The 16,894-nt window shown below is 40.7% G+C and overlaps 2 protein-coding genes across 4 annotated transcripts in view; one reads left to right on the top strand and one right to left on the bottom strand.

The window, feature by feature from the left end:
• ZSWIM7 (zinc finger SWIM-type containing 7) overlaps positions 1-16,894 on the top strand; it is a 32,263-nt gene that overhangs the window by 1,855 nt on the left and 13,514 nt on the right. For all 3 annotated transcript variants that reach the window (XR_005454697.1, XR_005454698.1, XM_038759905.1), the window contains exons 2-5: positions 2,817-2,898; positions 7,060-7,081; positions 10,341-10,443; positions 16,640-16,744. Coding sequence is in view for 1 of the 3 variants with exons in the window: in XM_038759905.1 (XP_038615833.1) it covers positions 2,823-2,898; positions 7,060-7,081; positions 10,341-10,443; positions 16,640-16,744 (306 nt within the window). In the remaining 2 variants the exon portion in view is untranslated. The remainder of the gene's footprint in view (positions 1-2,816; positions 2,899-7,059; positions 7,082-10,340; positions 10,444-16,639; positions 16,745-16,894) is intronic.
• The window catches only part of ADORA2B (adenosine A2b receptor), a 41,047-nt gene continuing 34,187 nt past the window's right edge, over positions 10,035-16,894 (bottom strand). Inside the window, exon 4 of the transcript XR_005454696.1 lies at positions 10,035-10,420. The gene's annotated coding sequence lies outside the window, so the exon portion shown is untranslated. The remainder of the gene's footprint in view (positions 10,421-16,894) is intronic.

The raw sequence follows: 16,894 nt of genomic DNA, 5'->3' as shown, positions 1-16,894 counted from the left end.
CCAATTGTCAGCTGGGTGACTTTGGGCAAGTCACTTCTCCGTGCCTCAGTTCCCTCACCTGTAAAATGGGGATTAAGGCTGTGAGCCCCCCGTGGGACAACCTGATCACCTTGTAACCTCCCCAGCGCTTAGAATGGTGCTTTGCACATAGTAAGCCCTTAATAACTGCCCTCATTATTATTATTAAGTCACTTCTGTGTCAGTTACCTCATCTGTAAAATGGGAATTGAGCCTATGAGCCCTACGTAGGACAGGGACTTGTATCTATCTAATAGTAATAAATAATGATGGTATTTGTTAAGCACCTACTATGTACCAGGCAATGTACTGAGCACCGGAATAGATACAAGATAATCAAGTTGTTTTGTTCTGACGATTTTGACACCTATGTACATGTTTTGTTTTGTCTGTCTCCCTCTTCTAGACTGTGAGCCTGTTGTTGGGTAGGGACCGTCTCTATATGTTGCCGACTTGTACTTCCCAAGCGCTTAGTACGGTGCTCTGCACACAGTAAGAGCTCAATAAATACGATTGAATGAATGAAAGTTGCACACAGACCAGGTCCCACGTGGGGCTCACAGGATCAATCCCCACTTTACAGCTGAGGTAACTGAAATACAGGGGAGTGAAGTGAATTGCTCCAAGTCACACAGCAGACAAGTGGCAGAGGGGAGATTAATTCAATCGTATTTATTGAGCACTTACTGTGTGCAGAGCCCTGTTCTAAATGCTTGGAAAGTACAATTCGGCAAAAGATGGAGACAGTCCCTGCCCAACAACCGGCTCACAGTGTAGAAGGGGGAGACAGACAACATTTAGAACAGTTAGTACAGTGCCTGGCATGAAATAAATGCTTAATAAATACAGTAGTAATAATAATAACCTAGATCCTTCTGACTTCCAGGCCTGCGCTCTAATCCACAATCCATGAACTGTGGCATTTAAATCTCATTTTTCCATCAGCCCTTGAGGCCTGCCAAGAGCCACAGGGAATTTGGTTAAATAGGCTGACCCCTCTCCTGTGTTTAGCAAGTGTGGTATTAGAGGGAGGAAGGGTGAGCAAAGGAGTGTTTCAGGTATTCTTGGGTGTCATGGTGAGTAGTGAGTCTGAAACCGTTAGTGCTGCAGTGAATTTTGTGGAAACGAAAGATAGTGTTGTGGAAAAGATGCCCAGTTGGGCTTTGATTGGGTGGAGTATGGCAGTAAAGCTTTCCCAGCCGACACAGGCTTTTCTGCTTTTCTATCTGTGTATACATGTAGTTGTCATTTGTGCCCCAAAAAGATGCCATTGGTGGTAAAGTTCATCTCAGGATGCATGAAAGACTGAAAAGACCCCCAGTTTGTACACCCAAATATTGTTTTGCTGTCTTGTTTTTCCTTCCCACTGGTCTTATGGGGCTAATTCTAAGGAATGCCCCCTTTCTTGATTCCACTGCAACATTTTGGAGTGTGGGGAGATTACTCCAAGTTTTAACATTTAGAGAAGTAGCATGGCTTAGTGGAAGGAGCATGGACATGGGAGTTGGAGGACCTGGGATTCTAATCCTGACTCTGCCACCCTTTATTTACCCTACCCTCTGCCCCACAAACACTTATGTACATATCTGTAATATTTATATTATTGTCGGTCTCCCCCTGTAGACTGTAAGCTCATTGTGGGCAGGGAACATGTCTAGCAATTCTGTTGCATTGTACTTTCCCAAGCATATAATAATAATCAATCAGTCAATCAATCGTATTTATTGAGCACTTACTGTGTGCAGAGCACTGTACTAAGTGCTTGGGAAGTCCAAGTTGGCAACATAGAGAGACAGTCCCTACCCAACAGTGGGCTCACAGTCTAAAAAGGGGAGACAGAGAACAAAACCAAACATACTAACAAAATGAAATAAATAGAATAGATATGTACAAGTAAAATAAATAAATAAATAGAGTAATAAATATGTACAAACATATATACATATATACCAGTGCTGTGGGGAAGGGAAGGAGGTAAGATGGGGGGATGGAGAGGGGGATGAGGGGGAGATTATTATTATTACCATAATTATTACCATATTTATTATTTATTATTACCATAATTATTATTACCCTAATAATGGTAATAATGGTAATAATAATAATGGTATTTGTTAAGCACTTACTATGTGCCAGACACTGTACTAGGTGCTCTCTGCACACGATAAGCTCTCAGTAAATACAACTGATTGATTGTCTCGTATAGGATTTGGCAAGTCATTTAACTTCTCCATGCCTTAGTTGCCTCAACTGTAAAATGGGGATTAAATCTATTCCTTCCTACTTACACTGTGAGCTCTGCGTGAGCTGTTTTGGTTTGTTGTCTGTCTCCCCCTTTTAGACTGTGAGCCCGTTGTTAGGTAGGGATTGTCTCTCTATGTTGCTGACTTGTCCTTCCCAAGCGCTTAGTACAGTGCTCTGCACACAGTAAGCGCTTAATAAATACGATTGAATGAATAAGACAGGGGCCATGTTCAACCTAGTTAGCTTATATCTAGTACAGTGCTTCGCACACAGTAAACACTTAACTGGTACCATAAATATTATAATTATAGAGTTGGTAAGGTCCCTTGGGTAAGTTAGAGAATTTGGGCTCCTGGCTCATCAGCCTTTTTCTCATGACAATAAGTGGGCCTGTTTACCCCCATCCCCACTAATCACATCTGCTCCAGTCCTGGGTGTCCCAAATAATTTGAAGCAACATCTTTGGTTTCGGTGCCCTCAAATGTTTTAAGTCATGAGATATTTAATATTACTTAAACGAGTAATATCTTAACTGCTACTGTTTATAATCCTAGGACTACATGGATGCTACTCTGCCTGCTGTTGCTGAGGAACTTCTGAATGAGATAAGTTCTGCTTTTAAGGAGACGTCACAAAGTATGTGAAATATAGTTTCTTGGTGTTTAATTTCAGGGTTAAAGGTGAATTTGTGGGTACATGTTTGACCTGATCACCCTTGACTGGGTCTTAGAAGAGGTTTAGAAGCACTAATGTAAGAAAAGCAGATTTTTAGAAACCAGTTCCCAAATTTAGCATGGTTTTATTTGATGATAAGCTTGACGAAGATCACAGTTAAGTTCTGTTCTTCACAAAAGGAAACACAGTGTACAAATATTTTAATGAGCAATAGAGCTGAAGAACGTCTTTTAGTATTTTGCTGCCGAAGCAGGTTGCTGTCAGTGCACTATTAGAGCCTGACATCATGATACCAATATATAAATGACCCAATAGAAAATTTTCAAGACTGGTCATTTCCAAACTTAATATTCAGCTTGAATAGTTTCATCTACATTGTCTTAAATTTCATTTGACATTAAAGGGCAAGTTAGGACCACTGAAAATGAGGTCCTGGAGCACAGTACTGAAGCAGTATTCGTTGTAACACGCCGTCACTAAGCAAGATAGGTGAAGAGATTGGATAATGATTAGAGAAATAGCTTTTAAATTGAGAGCTGAATTGAGGTGCCCACAAACCCTTGTAGTCTCTCCCCAATTCAGTTCATTCTTCACTCTGCTGCCTAGGTCATTTTTCTAAAAAAAAAAATTCAGTCCACATCTCCCCACTTAAGAGCCTCCAGTGGGGATAGAGGAGAAGAACCAGTAAAACATAACTTCATGGGTAAACTCCTTGAGAGTACGAATTGCCTACTGACACTGTTGTGCTCTCTGAATCAATCAATCAGTTGAAATTATTGAGCACTTACTCTGTACTAAGCGCTTGAGGGAGTACGGTTTAATAGATTATTTGATTCACTAGTCTTGCCTGTCTCCGCTAGGAGGTAGAGAGGAAACTCAGACGTCTGCTTGGTTTTTCACCGGTAGCTTTGGTGACTGTTGGGGGGTTTGAATTTTAGAAGTGAAGTGAGATCATTGATCTAGAGGTAAAGATAAAAAGAAGTGTGGGTAAGCCTTCCTAGCAAAGAATTGTATTTTTTTTTCCGTCTTCCACCTGTTATTCTGAAGGAAACATTTCATCACAGACCAGGAGAGGGAGCTGTTTTACCAGTGACAAAAGACATCACAAAAGGAAATGCCTAAATCTGGCAGCTAGTATTAAATCATCATCAATCGTATTTATTGAGCGCTTACTATGTGCAGAGCACTGTGCTAAGCGCTTGGGAAGTACAAATTGGCAACATATAGAGACAGTCCCTACCCAACAGTGGGCTCACAGTCTAAAAGGGGGAGACAGAGAACAAAACCAAACATAATAACAAAATAAAATAAATAGTAATAGATATGTGCAAATAAAATAAATAGAGTAATAAATATGTACAAACATATATACATATATACAGGTAGTGTGGGGAAGGGAAGGAGGTAAGATGGGGGGGATGGAGAGGGGGACGAGGGGGAGAGGAAGGAAGGGGCTCAGTCTGGGAAGGCCTCCTGGAGGAGGTAAACATATATATATATATATAGATATATAGATATAGATATATATATATATACAGGTTTCTCTTCCCCCCACCTTGGTTGTCATTCTTCTATAAATTAACACAGTTGTTCAGGAGTCCGTATAATGCACTTACTACGTGTTCAAATGAGAGTTGTGATACAGGTTGGTCATAAAATATATTGGGAGAGTTTGGGATAAAAGAAATTGAATGCCAAGGTGCTGCCAAGCCCAATTTAGCTGTGTAATGTCCATTTATACTGTGCTTATCAGTAATAATAATAATAATGATGACATTTGTCAAGCGCTTACAATGTGCAGAGCACTGTTCTAAGTGCTGGGGGGGATACAAGGTGATCAAGTTGTCCCACTTGGGGCTCACAGTCTTAATCCCCATTTTACAGATGAGGGAACTGAGGCTCAGAGAAGTTAAGTGACTCACCCAAGGTCACACAGCAGACGTGGTGGAGCCGGGATTCGAACCCATGACCTCTGACTCCAAAGCCCGGGCTCTTTCCACTGAGCCATGCTGCTTCTCTAGTAGCGTGCTGCTTCTCAGTAGCTCCTCAGTAGCTCAGTAGCGTGCTAAACTTTAGATCTTCAAGCTCAACCAAGACCTAAAACTCTTACCCTAAATATTCCTTCAAATCGTAATTTTGAAGTACCTTGTGCAGTCAGGAGCAATCAAACAATGAACTTATTCCCCTGGTCTGCAATCCGAAAAATATGAATTTTAGGTGATTTTTCCTTAAAACAATAGTTTAATTAGGGCTCCATGTGTGATTTGATAAGGCTGGCAGCTAACCTTTTTATAAGGGTTCCAAAACAGCCAGTCATTGTACACTGGATGTGATTGTACATTGCAGTCCCTCCTGGTGCCTAGGAATAATAATGATGGCATTTATTAAGCGCTTACTATGTGCAAAGCACTGTTCTAAGCGCTGGGGATGTTACAAGGTGATCAGGTTATCCCACGTGGGGCTCACAGTTTCAATCCCCATTTTACAGATGAGGTAACTGAGGCACAGAGAAGTTAAGTGACTTACCCAAAGTCACACAGCTGACAATTGGCGGAGCCGGGGTTTGAACCCATGACCTCTGACTCCAAAGCCCGTGCTCTTCTCCACTGAGCCACGCTGCTTCTCCAAAGCAAAAGGAAGCCCTTTTATTAATAAATATTATTAAATATATAAATATAAATAAATATTTATAAATATTTATATTAAATATAAATAAATATATGAATGTTAATAAATAATAAATAAAAGGAAGCCCTTTTATTAGACTTGCTCTTCTTGCCCCTTCTCTAGGGTTTTCCAGTGATAGCCTAATTCCTGCACCCTGTAAACCTAAACCTACTCTGGGTTTGTTTTTTATCGCTCACAGATCCTTTAGAGCCTCCACTGCCTTAGACTCCCAGGGCCAGGAGTTGGTTGAGGGGAGCGAGAGCATCAGTACCTTCCCTGCAACTTTGGAGGTCTCAAGTGGAGCAGGTTGCGAGGGACTTTAGTAGGAAGGGATGGGGCAACCACAGTGGAACACAGTTTAAAAAAAAATTATGAGGGGAAGGAGGGGGAAAGCCTCCAGAATGGAGATTTAAGAGAGCAGGGGATGGGGAGAGCAAGAAAAAGTGGGCAGAGGTCACTGCAAGTAAAGAAAAAAAATGAAAGCCATTTCCTGGATGATGGTGGGTCCACCAGTGGGTGTTGAACAGAGTGAAAGATTACCCCTCTAGGAGTGCATTATTAAGTTCAGATGATGAGGGGAATCCTAAAAAGATATTTAATATGAAAATCAGTGTTCAGGGTAAGATTGATGCTGTCAAAGGTAAGTGGTATTCTCTAATGGGTGAGAAGTTTTTTAACTAGTGTTTCTTTCTCTGGGGTTATTCTAATTTAATGGACTTGTTACTGTCCATTAGAAGATTATGTGAGTATATGATTCTTCCGTGATTGGCATTTTGGATGAAATGAAGTTAGGGAATTAGAGAACATTCTTTTGACAAAGTGCCTCTCTCCCCTTGTACACTGTAAGCTCCTTGTGGGCAAGGATTGTGTCTACCAATTCTCTTGCATGGTATTCTCCCAAGCACTTAGTCCAGTGCTCTGCATAAAGTAAGTGCTCAATAAATACCGTTGATGAATTGGCTGACATTGTGAGCACAGTGCGGTGATGGAAGAAATGGTTGTGCACATTCAGCAGCATCGGTCACAGCATACCTACCGTAATGCAAGCTTTCCTGTACGTGGAGTTCATCCAGAAAGTAACCACTGTGCAGTAGGACAACTGAATGTGCTTTCTGTTGTTTTGTATTAAATCTCCTCATTCTCCTTTAGTTGAAATGTTACCATTACATATTTCCATCACACTTTTTATTCTGTTGGATACTAGCTTTCTTTTTCAACAATATTCATGTTTATTTTAGGGAGAAGCCAAAGTAGAAAGAAAACAAATTGTTGGAACAAACCTTCTTGGGATCATCAGTTTACTGTGCTACTGGGCTGTTTATGTCTTTCGACTAATGTTCCAGCGGATCATATCTCTTGAGATCCTGATTTCTGGGTGGGAGTCAATGAAGGCTATAGATGTTCGTGCTTTGATCTTAATTTAGAGGTGACCGTACATTTTCTCATTTATTGCAGTTCCCGATGAGCTGTTATTGGCGTGAGTACTTCTTCTCTTTTGTCTCTTTGAATATGTTTCTTACTTGTCCTTCTCAAGTGGTGGCTACGGTCTTTGGCTCCTCTAAGGTAGAGTCTTTCGTGGACTGGCATTCTTCAACCCAGCCTGCTTGACTGAGTCATTAGCAATTGGGAATCTGGTCTCACATCCAAGAGGTGGTGCCTCACGTGTGTATTGGCCCCGAAAGATCCCAGTAGCCCATGGCCGGGTGCACATGCCCTGTGCATACCCAGCAGTAGCCCGACTCTCGGGACCCTTTCATTCAGTCGTATTTTTTGAGTGCTTACTGTGTGCAGAGCACGGTACTAAGCACTTGGAAAGTACAATTCAGCAATAGAGAGAATCCCTGCCCAGCAGCGGCTCACAGTCTAAAAGTGGGGAGACAGACATCAGAACAAGTAAACAGGCATCAACAGCATCAATATAAATAAATAAAGTTACAGATATGTACATATCAATAATAAAGTTAATAGAATAATGTGTACATATATTCACAAGTGCTGTGAGGGGTAGAGCAGAGGGAGCAAGTCGGGGCAATAGTGAGGGGAGGAAGAGCAAGAGGAAAAGGGGGGCTTTTCCCTCCTCCCATCTCTAAATCAGTCACAGTTCTGATTTGGCCCCACCTGACTCACCTCCCAGGCTTGAGGATCGGGGGAAGGAGGGTACGTATTTATTACTCTATTTATTTTACTTGTACATATCTATTCTATTTGTTTTATTTTGTTAATATGTTTTGTTCTCTGTCTCCCCCTTCTAGACTGTGAGCCCACTGTTGGGTAGGGACTGTCTCTCTATGTTGCCAACTTGTACTTCCCAAGCGCTTAGTACAGTGCTCTGCACACAGTAAGTGCTCAATACATACGATTGATTGATTGACACTGGGGAAATGTCCAGGAGATATGGGCTGTTCCCCCTGTTGTTGCCTCAAGGAAAATTATCTTTGAAAATGTTGGTGTAATACCTCTGCTGTTTCTACAGCTAATGTCCAGTAATATCAACCACAGTGCTAGACCGCTAAATAGATGCAAGAGAGTATTGTTCTTTCCAGTCCTTTTAAGAAAGGCAAAGGAATGAACATAACGTTTGCCAGATGGACAAAACCACTAGCAAAGTCTTTGTTTTCCAGGTTCTGAGAAGTATTACGAACAATGGAAAGATGACATGAAACTGAGAATGCTGGATATAAATGAATGTTGGTCCCATTTGTTTTGCTTATAGTCTTTAAAATACTATTAACAGCAGTTCAGAAGTACGAAGTGTAATTTTAAATATAATAATTTGGTAGATCCATCAAGGATCCTAAACTTTTGCTTCTCAGGTATATATCATAAAATAACTTTGACATTAAAAATTAATTTTGTTTTAAGAGTACATTCAAGAATGCTCACACAGTGAACAAGGTGAAGACAAGATTGATTCCTACTTCAGCCTTGTTTGGAGCTTTCCCCTCCACAGTAGCCATTAGACTGAGCAAAAGAACACAGATATGATATTTTGGAAGTGTCATAGCTCATATCATAGGACTTGGGGGATTTATTATCAGATTATTGGGGTGGTATCATATCCCCTTATCACTTTATTAATTGTAAGTGAGTTTTTTTTCTTGATATGGGTATTAGATAAGAGAAGTGTCTAGTATGTCCTTATTAGCTTTTTCTTTTTTTTTTTGTCCTCTGCTGATCTGAAGCCCCATTAAGAAGTAGGTCAGGGTAACACCTTTCTCCTCCCTCCTCTAGGCTACCAGCATTTCCAGCTTTGGCTAGAATACCTCCCTATTGACTACAAAGGTTTCAGAATGAAGAGATGTGTCTGACATGCTGAGAGATCAAACAGCAGGATGAAAATTCTAATTACTAAGGCTGTCAGGCTCTCTGTTTACAGCTTTGTTGTGTGTTACTAGACATGCTCAAAATTAGCAGCATTCTTCCTAAAATAATTGATTAACCATTTTCTTAACTATCTTAGCCAGAGTAGTTCCCTCTTTTTAAAAAAATCATTTAATATCGCAAAAGAGAGCGCGCCCACAGAGTGAGGCTTATCTAAGAACATATCCCAGTCAGCAAGTTTTAACCTGCCTTCCTTCCTCTAGTCTCAGTTGAAAATAGGCTGGGGATTCAGCTGGTTATCTCGAGATTTGAGAGCTTTACCAAAAGATACATGTTGGTGCTGTTTTCAAGAGCTATTGCAGTTGACATCGGGCCCCTCGATATTTGCAAATAAGAACAGTAGAGTTTTCATTAAGCAAGATATTTGCAAGCATTATTGGGAGGGTTATAAATTCTGCTTTCTGTTTACGTCCTTGGAAACATGCTCCACCGGGGAGACTTGGCAGAAATCATGAGAAGTCTTGGAAAAGGCAACCATTTGTTTAAAATGGGTCTTGGCTGTACAAGGTGGGAAACTCCCTTTCTCCAAATTTTCTCCTAGTTTGGGTTTTCTTTTTCTTTAAACTTGGTTGGAAAAATAGGTTGGCCGTTCCCTCTGATAAAGTCTTATGTGCTTACAAGAAACTACATTTTTTCCAAGCTGCTTAATTATTGGGGAAAACATAGGGTTTGTGCTCTCAACCTTCAAACAGCTTCTACTTACATGTTGCCTTCATCTCCCTAAGGAGATAGCTAATCGGAGCTATTACTTGGCATTATATGTTTAAGCAATCAAGCAGAGGAATCTATTGAGTGCTTACAATGTGCAGACTACTGAATTAAGTTCTTGAGGCACTACGAGTTCGTAGGCATTCGTTCAGTTCATTCAGTCGTATTTATTGAATGCTTGCTGTGTGCACAACACTGTACTAAACACTTGGGAGAGTACAGTACAACAATAAACAGACACATTCCCTGCCCACAGTGAACTTTCAGTCTAGAGGATCATGTTAAAATATATTTTTACCATGCATTTTGCTAAGACCTAGGAATAAGGACTCTGATTCTCTATAGTCCTAAGGACATGGGTGCTTTATTGTTTCTATGGATTTGAAACCTTGTGTTTCCAGGGAAAAGCTTTTACTTACTGATTATAGGAAATAATTTGCAGGAAGGAAAGAGAAAAGGAGGAATTGAAGGGCAAGGTGCCAGTACAAAAACTTTCACCGTTGCTGGGGGAATAGTTGGAACTCCTTTTCTGCTTTTGATCGTTATATTCTCATTTAGTGCTTTTTTAAATTTAAGAACATTAACCTCAGGTCACTGAGATGGATTGCAGGCCACATGACCTAATCTGGAGACTTTCTGTTTCCTAGGCTGAAGTTTGTGTTCGGCTCATCCGCTGTCCAGGCTTTGGATTTAGTCGATCAGCGTTCTGTCACTCGAGTCTTGTCTCCTAGTGGAAGAGTAGTATACCAGGTAAACATTACACTTTTGCGTTTCTGATTTAAGTGTTCCCTTGACTCTCTGTATTTTGCTTGGCATATGTGGTTCTTTGCAAAACATGCAGCGTGGAAGTGCTGTAGCATTAAACTGAAAGCAGTAAGTAATAAAAGCTGCGCACATGCCTTCTCCTACATATTTGGCTCTTTTTTTTTTTAATGTGCCACCTGTACGAATAGTTCTAAACTCAAAAAAAAAATCCAGAGTACTCTTCATAGAGTAAGGAGAATACTCTGAAAGTCAAGACATGTGTGGACAGCCATTAAGATCGCATCCTCAAAACAGTAAGTCACAAGAATAAGGGCAAATTACAAAAATACATTTAAAAATTTAGATGTGTCCTCAGTAGAAATGTATCAGATGCAATATAAAGGTATAAATGCTGATAAATAGAAGTTTTCACCATCACCTGGATTGTTGAAAGCATTTGGACTGAGTGGATGCAGTATCTCTAGGTTACAACATTGACTCTTAATCACAATGGATTAGCAAGCGTGATGTTCCCCATACAGCTAACTCCCTCTTCAGAATAGGATGTGGCAAATATTTAAGGTGCTGCCTTTTTCATATTAGGCATGGGCTGGGGTTAGTCTTGGATTGGGTCTCTGGTAGAGAAAGGGAGAAAATGGAGGGAGAAGGAGGCAGTGGTAGAAAATGCAAGGAATTTTTGGAGAAGGCAAAAAACATTCTGCTTTAGAATTGTACTGTACATCCAAATACATGCAAAATAAGATAGTAAAGTTTAGCTAGATTAACTCAACACTTTGTAATGCAAATCACTAATCAGCTCAAAGAAGCGTGTGAGGCATCAACTAATCAATTCACCGGGATCATCCATAGTGTGTTAACACTTCTCATACTTTGCTTTTGGGCAGGGGACCGCAAAAAATTTGTAATAAATAATGATGGCATTTGTTAAGCGCTTACTATGTGCAAAGCACTGTTCTAAGCGCTGGGGGGATACAGTGTGATCAAGTTGTCCCACGTGGGGCTCACAGTCTTAATCCCCATTTTTACAGATGAGGTAACTGAGGCTCAGAGACGTTAAGTGATTTGTCCAAGGTCACACAGCAGACTTGTGGTGGAGCCGGAATTCGAACCCATGACCTCTGACTCCAAAGCCCGGGCTCTTTCCACTGAGCCACGCTGCTTCTCCTGTGTGGGTGCCATTTCCACAGTCTGCTTTAATCTCTACCTTAATAATAATAATAATGGTATTTGTTAATCGCTTACTATGTGCAAAGCACTATTCTAAGCACTGGGGAGGTTACAAGGTGATCAGGTTATCCCACGGGGGGCTCATAGTCTTAACCCCCATTTTACAGATGAGGTAACTGAGGCACAGAGAAGTTGTGACTTGCCCAAAGTCACACAGGTGACAATTGGCGGAGCCGGGATTTGAACCCATGACCTCCGACTCCAAAGCCTGTGCTCTTTCCACTGAGCCATGCTGCTACCTTCCTTTGACCTCTAGTCTCTGCAGAGTTGTCCTGTAGTTGGACTCTGCAGAAGCACTGAAATTGTTTACTGTGTACGGGTATTTTGAAATGATCTGCTTATTGAGTGAAAGGAGCGTATTAGCTGGCAGCTTTTGATGGCCTCAGGCAGCATTTCTCAACAGGAAAAATCACCTCAAAAGGAAGACTTGTCTTTCTCTTTCTGCTTCCAGGAAACACAGTATTATACATTTGACTTTTCTCCAGGAAAAGTGGTAATTATTTTGCCCTCACTGTTAATCTGTTGCTTGTGAGGACCATTGGTGCAGAATTCTTTTCCTCTTTTATGAGTTTTAATGATCTGAGCAATATTTCTATAGGAAAGAATATTCAATTCCAACTCGAACACTTCTCCTCCCCATCCCCAACTCCTTCTACAGGGTTTTTAGTTTTTTTGAGTTTCTTTAAATATTTGATACTAATTGTAGAAAAAATATTGGTACGAATACAAATGCACCCCCCACCTCCTTCAGTTTTTTTGATCCTTTTGTAGGAGGGAGGGTGTTAACAAAATTGAGTGTATATTACTGAGGTAACTCTTCTCATTTTAGACCCTCCAATAGGGTAGGCTTGCAGCTTTCACAAGCATACTAAACTCAGCAAGCCTTTTGCTACTAAGGTCCTTAGTAATATATCCTACTAACCCCCACTTCATAATATTAATAATAATAATAATTGGTATTTAAGTGCTTACTATGTGCCAGGCACTGTACTAAGCACTGGGGTGGCTACAACAAAATTGTGTCTTTGGTACCTCAGATGAGGAAGCTGAGGCACAGAGAAATGAAGTGACTTGCCCAAAGCCACACAGCAGACAAGTGGCAGAGCTGGGATTAGAACTCATGACTTTCTGAGTCCCAGGCTTGTAGTGCTCTATCCACTGTACCATGCTGCTTCAGATTCTGTCCCTTGGACTTAATACAGTTGTGTTTAAAAATGATTTTAAAAAAATAAGCATTCCTTTTGAGTCACAGAGCTTTCCTAGTGGAAAGGACCCAGTCTTGGGAGTCAGGAAACCCAAGTTCTAGTCCTGGTTCTGCCACTTACCTGCTAAGGGACCTTGGGCAAGTTACTTACCTTTTCTGTGCCTCAGTTTCCGCATCTGGAAAATGGGTTAAAGTACCTGCTGTCCTTCCCTTTTAGACTGTCAGCCTCACTTGGGACAGGGACTGAGTCCAATCTGATTATTTTGTACCTAGCACAGAGCAATTAATGTCATCATTACAAGGGCGCATGCTTAGAATTAACATTACCCACTGGTTTGGATGTAGGATTGGAAGTGAGGGATTTTTAGCTCTTCAGGCCTCTTGCCACTGAAGACCATAAGTAATGTATCCTAAGCTGCATCACCAGAGCAAAAGATGAGAAAAGGGTAGGATATATTTCATGTAAGGCAATAGATTTTCCCCCCTATGAAAACTCCATTCCCTTTATAAACCTGAGGGTAAGTGCCCTTTCATAGAGCTGAGCTATCTGGTGTCACATTGCTTATTATCATCATCATCATCATCAATCGTATTTATTGAGCACTTACTATGTGCAGAGCACTGTACTAAGCGCTTGGGAAGTACAAATTGGCAACATATAGAGACAGTCCCTACCCAACAGTGGGCTCACAGTCTAAAAGGGGGAGACAGAGAACAAAACCAAACATACTAACAAAATAAAATAAATAGAATAGATATGTACAAGTAAAATAGAGTAATAAAGATGTACAAACATATATACATATATACAGGTGCTGTGGGGAAGGGGAGGAGGTATTATCTTTTTACTTCATTGTCATATGTAGCACACCCTTCTGTAGTCCCCTGTTTTGAAATTCCCCTTGCAGCTGCATCTAAGTCTGGAGAGCCCCTCTAATGAGTCATCCTGGCGATGTAAGGAAAGTACAGGCTTGAGACTTATTCATGCTACCAAATGACAAAATGGGGAGCTGTAGTTTAGACTTTTGAACTCTTGAACTGAATCTTTCTGTATTGGTCATTTCCACCCCCTCTTCCTGTGCAAAAATGGAGAATGTTTCCCTTACGTTTTTGAGTGTTGCAGATTGTGTGGGCAGGGCAATTTTTTTTGGCTTTTTTGGCAGGGAGGAGTGTTGATTTCAATATATGAGTATAATCTTAAATATTTGGAATATATGCACGAATATTCAGTTTTTGTCAGGGGCTGATTCATAGTGTCATACTTTTGCCATTAGCCAAGATAAACGGTTTGCTTTCCATTTAAACGTGGTATCACATACTTTGCTTGAAAGCTACAAATATTCCATATTCCCATCATTTCTATAGATTTTGTGCTTTTTATCTCAAAAGGCATGGTAGAAATGATCTTTTAATGAGTTGGTTTTTAACCTTTTATTTTGTGGTTCTAAATCAACTGCCATGATAATAGGGCACAGGGATTGAAGTCTTCACTTCTTTTAGACTGTGAGCCTACTGTTGGGTAGGGACTGTCTCTATATGTTGCCAACTTGTACTTCCCAAGCGCTTAGTACAGTGCTCTGCACACAGTAAACGCTCAATAAATACGATTGATTGATTGATTGACTTAGCCAGGAGTTTCTCCTTTCACCCCTCCCTAGGTTTTTCTCAAAACTTTTAGCAAGTAAAAAAAATATTTGATTTGCATGTCACTTCTCCGTTTGCTGTAGTTGGCTTAGTGGAAGTGTTGAGGGAAAAGATGACCAAAGGGCAAGCAGACAAAAGAGAAGAATCTATAGGCCCTTCTTTAGAAGAACTTAGAGTCCATAAATTCCTGAAGACCCTAAAGTTTCTAGTTGTGCTGTTACTTGATTTAAATGTTTTAATCATTTTATTTTCCTCTGATATGTTTTTGAAGCAAAGTGGGTAGTTTTAAAAATCTGATAAATGATGGTGAATTCAACTGAGAAGTAAATTCAGATTCCACACTGGTGTAATCTGCTTTGATTAAATTATACCCATTAAACGGCTGAGCTGTTTGAGCTTTGGTGTAGTCTCCACAGGTTGCCAGCCCAAAGTCATCTCTCACGGATGAAGAGATGGTATAATAATAATAATGGCATTTATTAAGTGCTTACTATGTGCAAAGCACTGTTCTAAGCATTGGGGAGGTTACAGGGTGATCAGGTTGTCCCTCGTGGGGCTCACAGTCTTAATCCCCATTTTACAGATGAGGTAACTGAGGCACAGAGAAGTTAAGTGACTTGCCCATAGTCACACAGCTGACAATCGGTGGAGCTGGGATTGTCAGCTATCTTCTGGAAATTTTAGGGTTTGGTATTTATGAATTTGTTCCTTTTTTCTTGCTATGGCTAAGATTGGATTTTTCTTTGCATCTTTTGGAGATTTAGTGACCTAAACTTTTTGGGGGGATGTAGTGGGGGGGTGGGGGGTGGAGTTGGACAGAGCCATGCAGAGTGGTCACTCTCAACTAGTCTTTATCCTAAAATGAAAAGGGTCCCCAGCTCCTCCCTTGGATCAAAATGTGTAGTTTATAAATCTGTCACTTGAAAAGGATTTCAGTTAACTTGACACTCTTTAGTCTCTAACTGCACAGCTATTAGATATGATTTTATTGATGGCTTCAGAAGGGTTTTTTTAATGGTATTTGTTAAGCGCTTACTCTGTGCTTCGCGTCCAAGTTGGCTTTTGGTCTTCCCAGTAGTTATTTTGACTTGTTTATTTAGTTTTCACTGTTCACATCCTGTATTAGGTTTGCCTCGGTTTAAAAATGTTAACTTCCTAGAACTATGTGGCAGCCAGCCAAATTCTGTAACTTCATTAAAACAGATATAGAAACATCTTCTACTCCTGGGATTAGACATATGGTTCTGTTTAATAGGGCTCAGTTTATGTGAAGGGTTGCCAAATGATGTAGGTACTTCAGATTACACACTGGACTGGTCAGAGAGGATTAGTCATTCCCACTGTCTCCAGCCCACCTTTCCCATTAAGTACAGAGCATCCCAAATTTCTATCGTTGGGAAATCTCATAAGCGCTCCAGGTACATGTCATTCATTTAAAGTTTTCAGATTTAAATCTCTCTTCTGCTCCACTTGCAGGTGGCAAGGATTTCAGGTTGGTTCATGAGCCCTCGTTCTTGAGCAGATCAGGCTACAGAGCCCCACCCTAAGGGGTGCCCCAATGAAGTGGGGGTTCAGGGCCCGTAACTATTCCCTTAGAGTAGAAACTTCCAAAGTAGGTATATTCAGGAGCAGGATTGGCAAGCTTAAACTTGAGTACTGATGTGACTTAGAAGAAAAACCTTCAAAATGAGTCTACCTTTGCTTGCACCTCTTGTGTAGCCTCTGAAGGTACCTCCTGGCTTCTGAATTGTTAAAGCTCAGAAAAAAAAATGAGGCATATGTGTTGCTCTAAAACGCTTTGTATTGAGTACCCAAGGTTATCTGTTGTGGAGTCCTAGGCAACTTATCCTCATATTCCTAAGGACTTGGAGAAGCCGGTTCCCAGGGGAATGAATAGCACAATTCCCTCCTGGGTGGGAGTTGGGAGGTGGGGGGAAGGTGGCAGTTTCCCCAGTCACATGATGGCACTGCAACTTTCCCTTTTGATGCAACTCTGAATGATTGGGAAGATGAATTGTAAAGAACAGTGAAACTGTTTTCCATCCCCACTTTTTTTAGGTCTAATTTTGTAGTCTTTGTTTTTTGTGGTGTTGGGTTTTTTTGCAGGTGGTTGGAAGTTCTGGCAAATTGTATACCTGCTTTAATTCCTGCCATTACTGCTCGTGCCCTGCCTTCGCCTTCTCTGTGCTTCGGAAAAGTGACACCCTGCTGGTAAGGAGCAAGTATCTGTTAAGAGAGAAGTTGTAAATGTTGCTGCTCATTATGTGGGTTTTGAAAACAATGATCCGAACCAAGTGTTGAAATGAACAGTAGTTTCTTAAAGCTAACTTAAGCTCAGTCATTTGCTTTAGGGTTTGCTTT

Source organism: Tachyglossus aculeatus, chromosome 17 (genome assembly GCF_015852505.1).
Source record: "Tachyglossus aculeatus isolate mTacAcu1 chromosome 17, mTacAcu1.pri, whole genome shotgun sequence".
NCBI classification, from domain to species: domain Eukaryota; kingdom Metazoa; phylum Chordata; class Mammalia; order Monotremata; family Tachyglossidae; genus Tachyglossus; species Tachyglossus aculeatus.
This window is presented reverse-complemented; position numbering and strand designations above follow the sequence as displayed.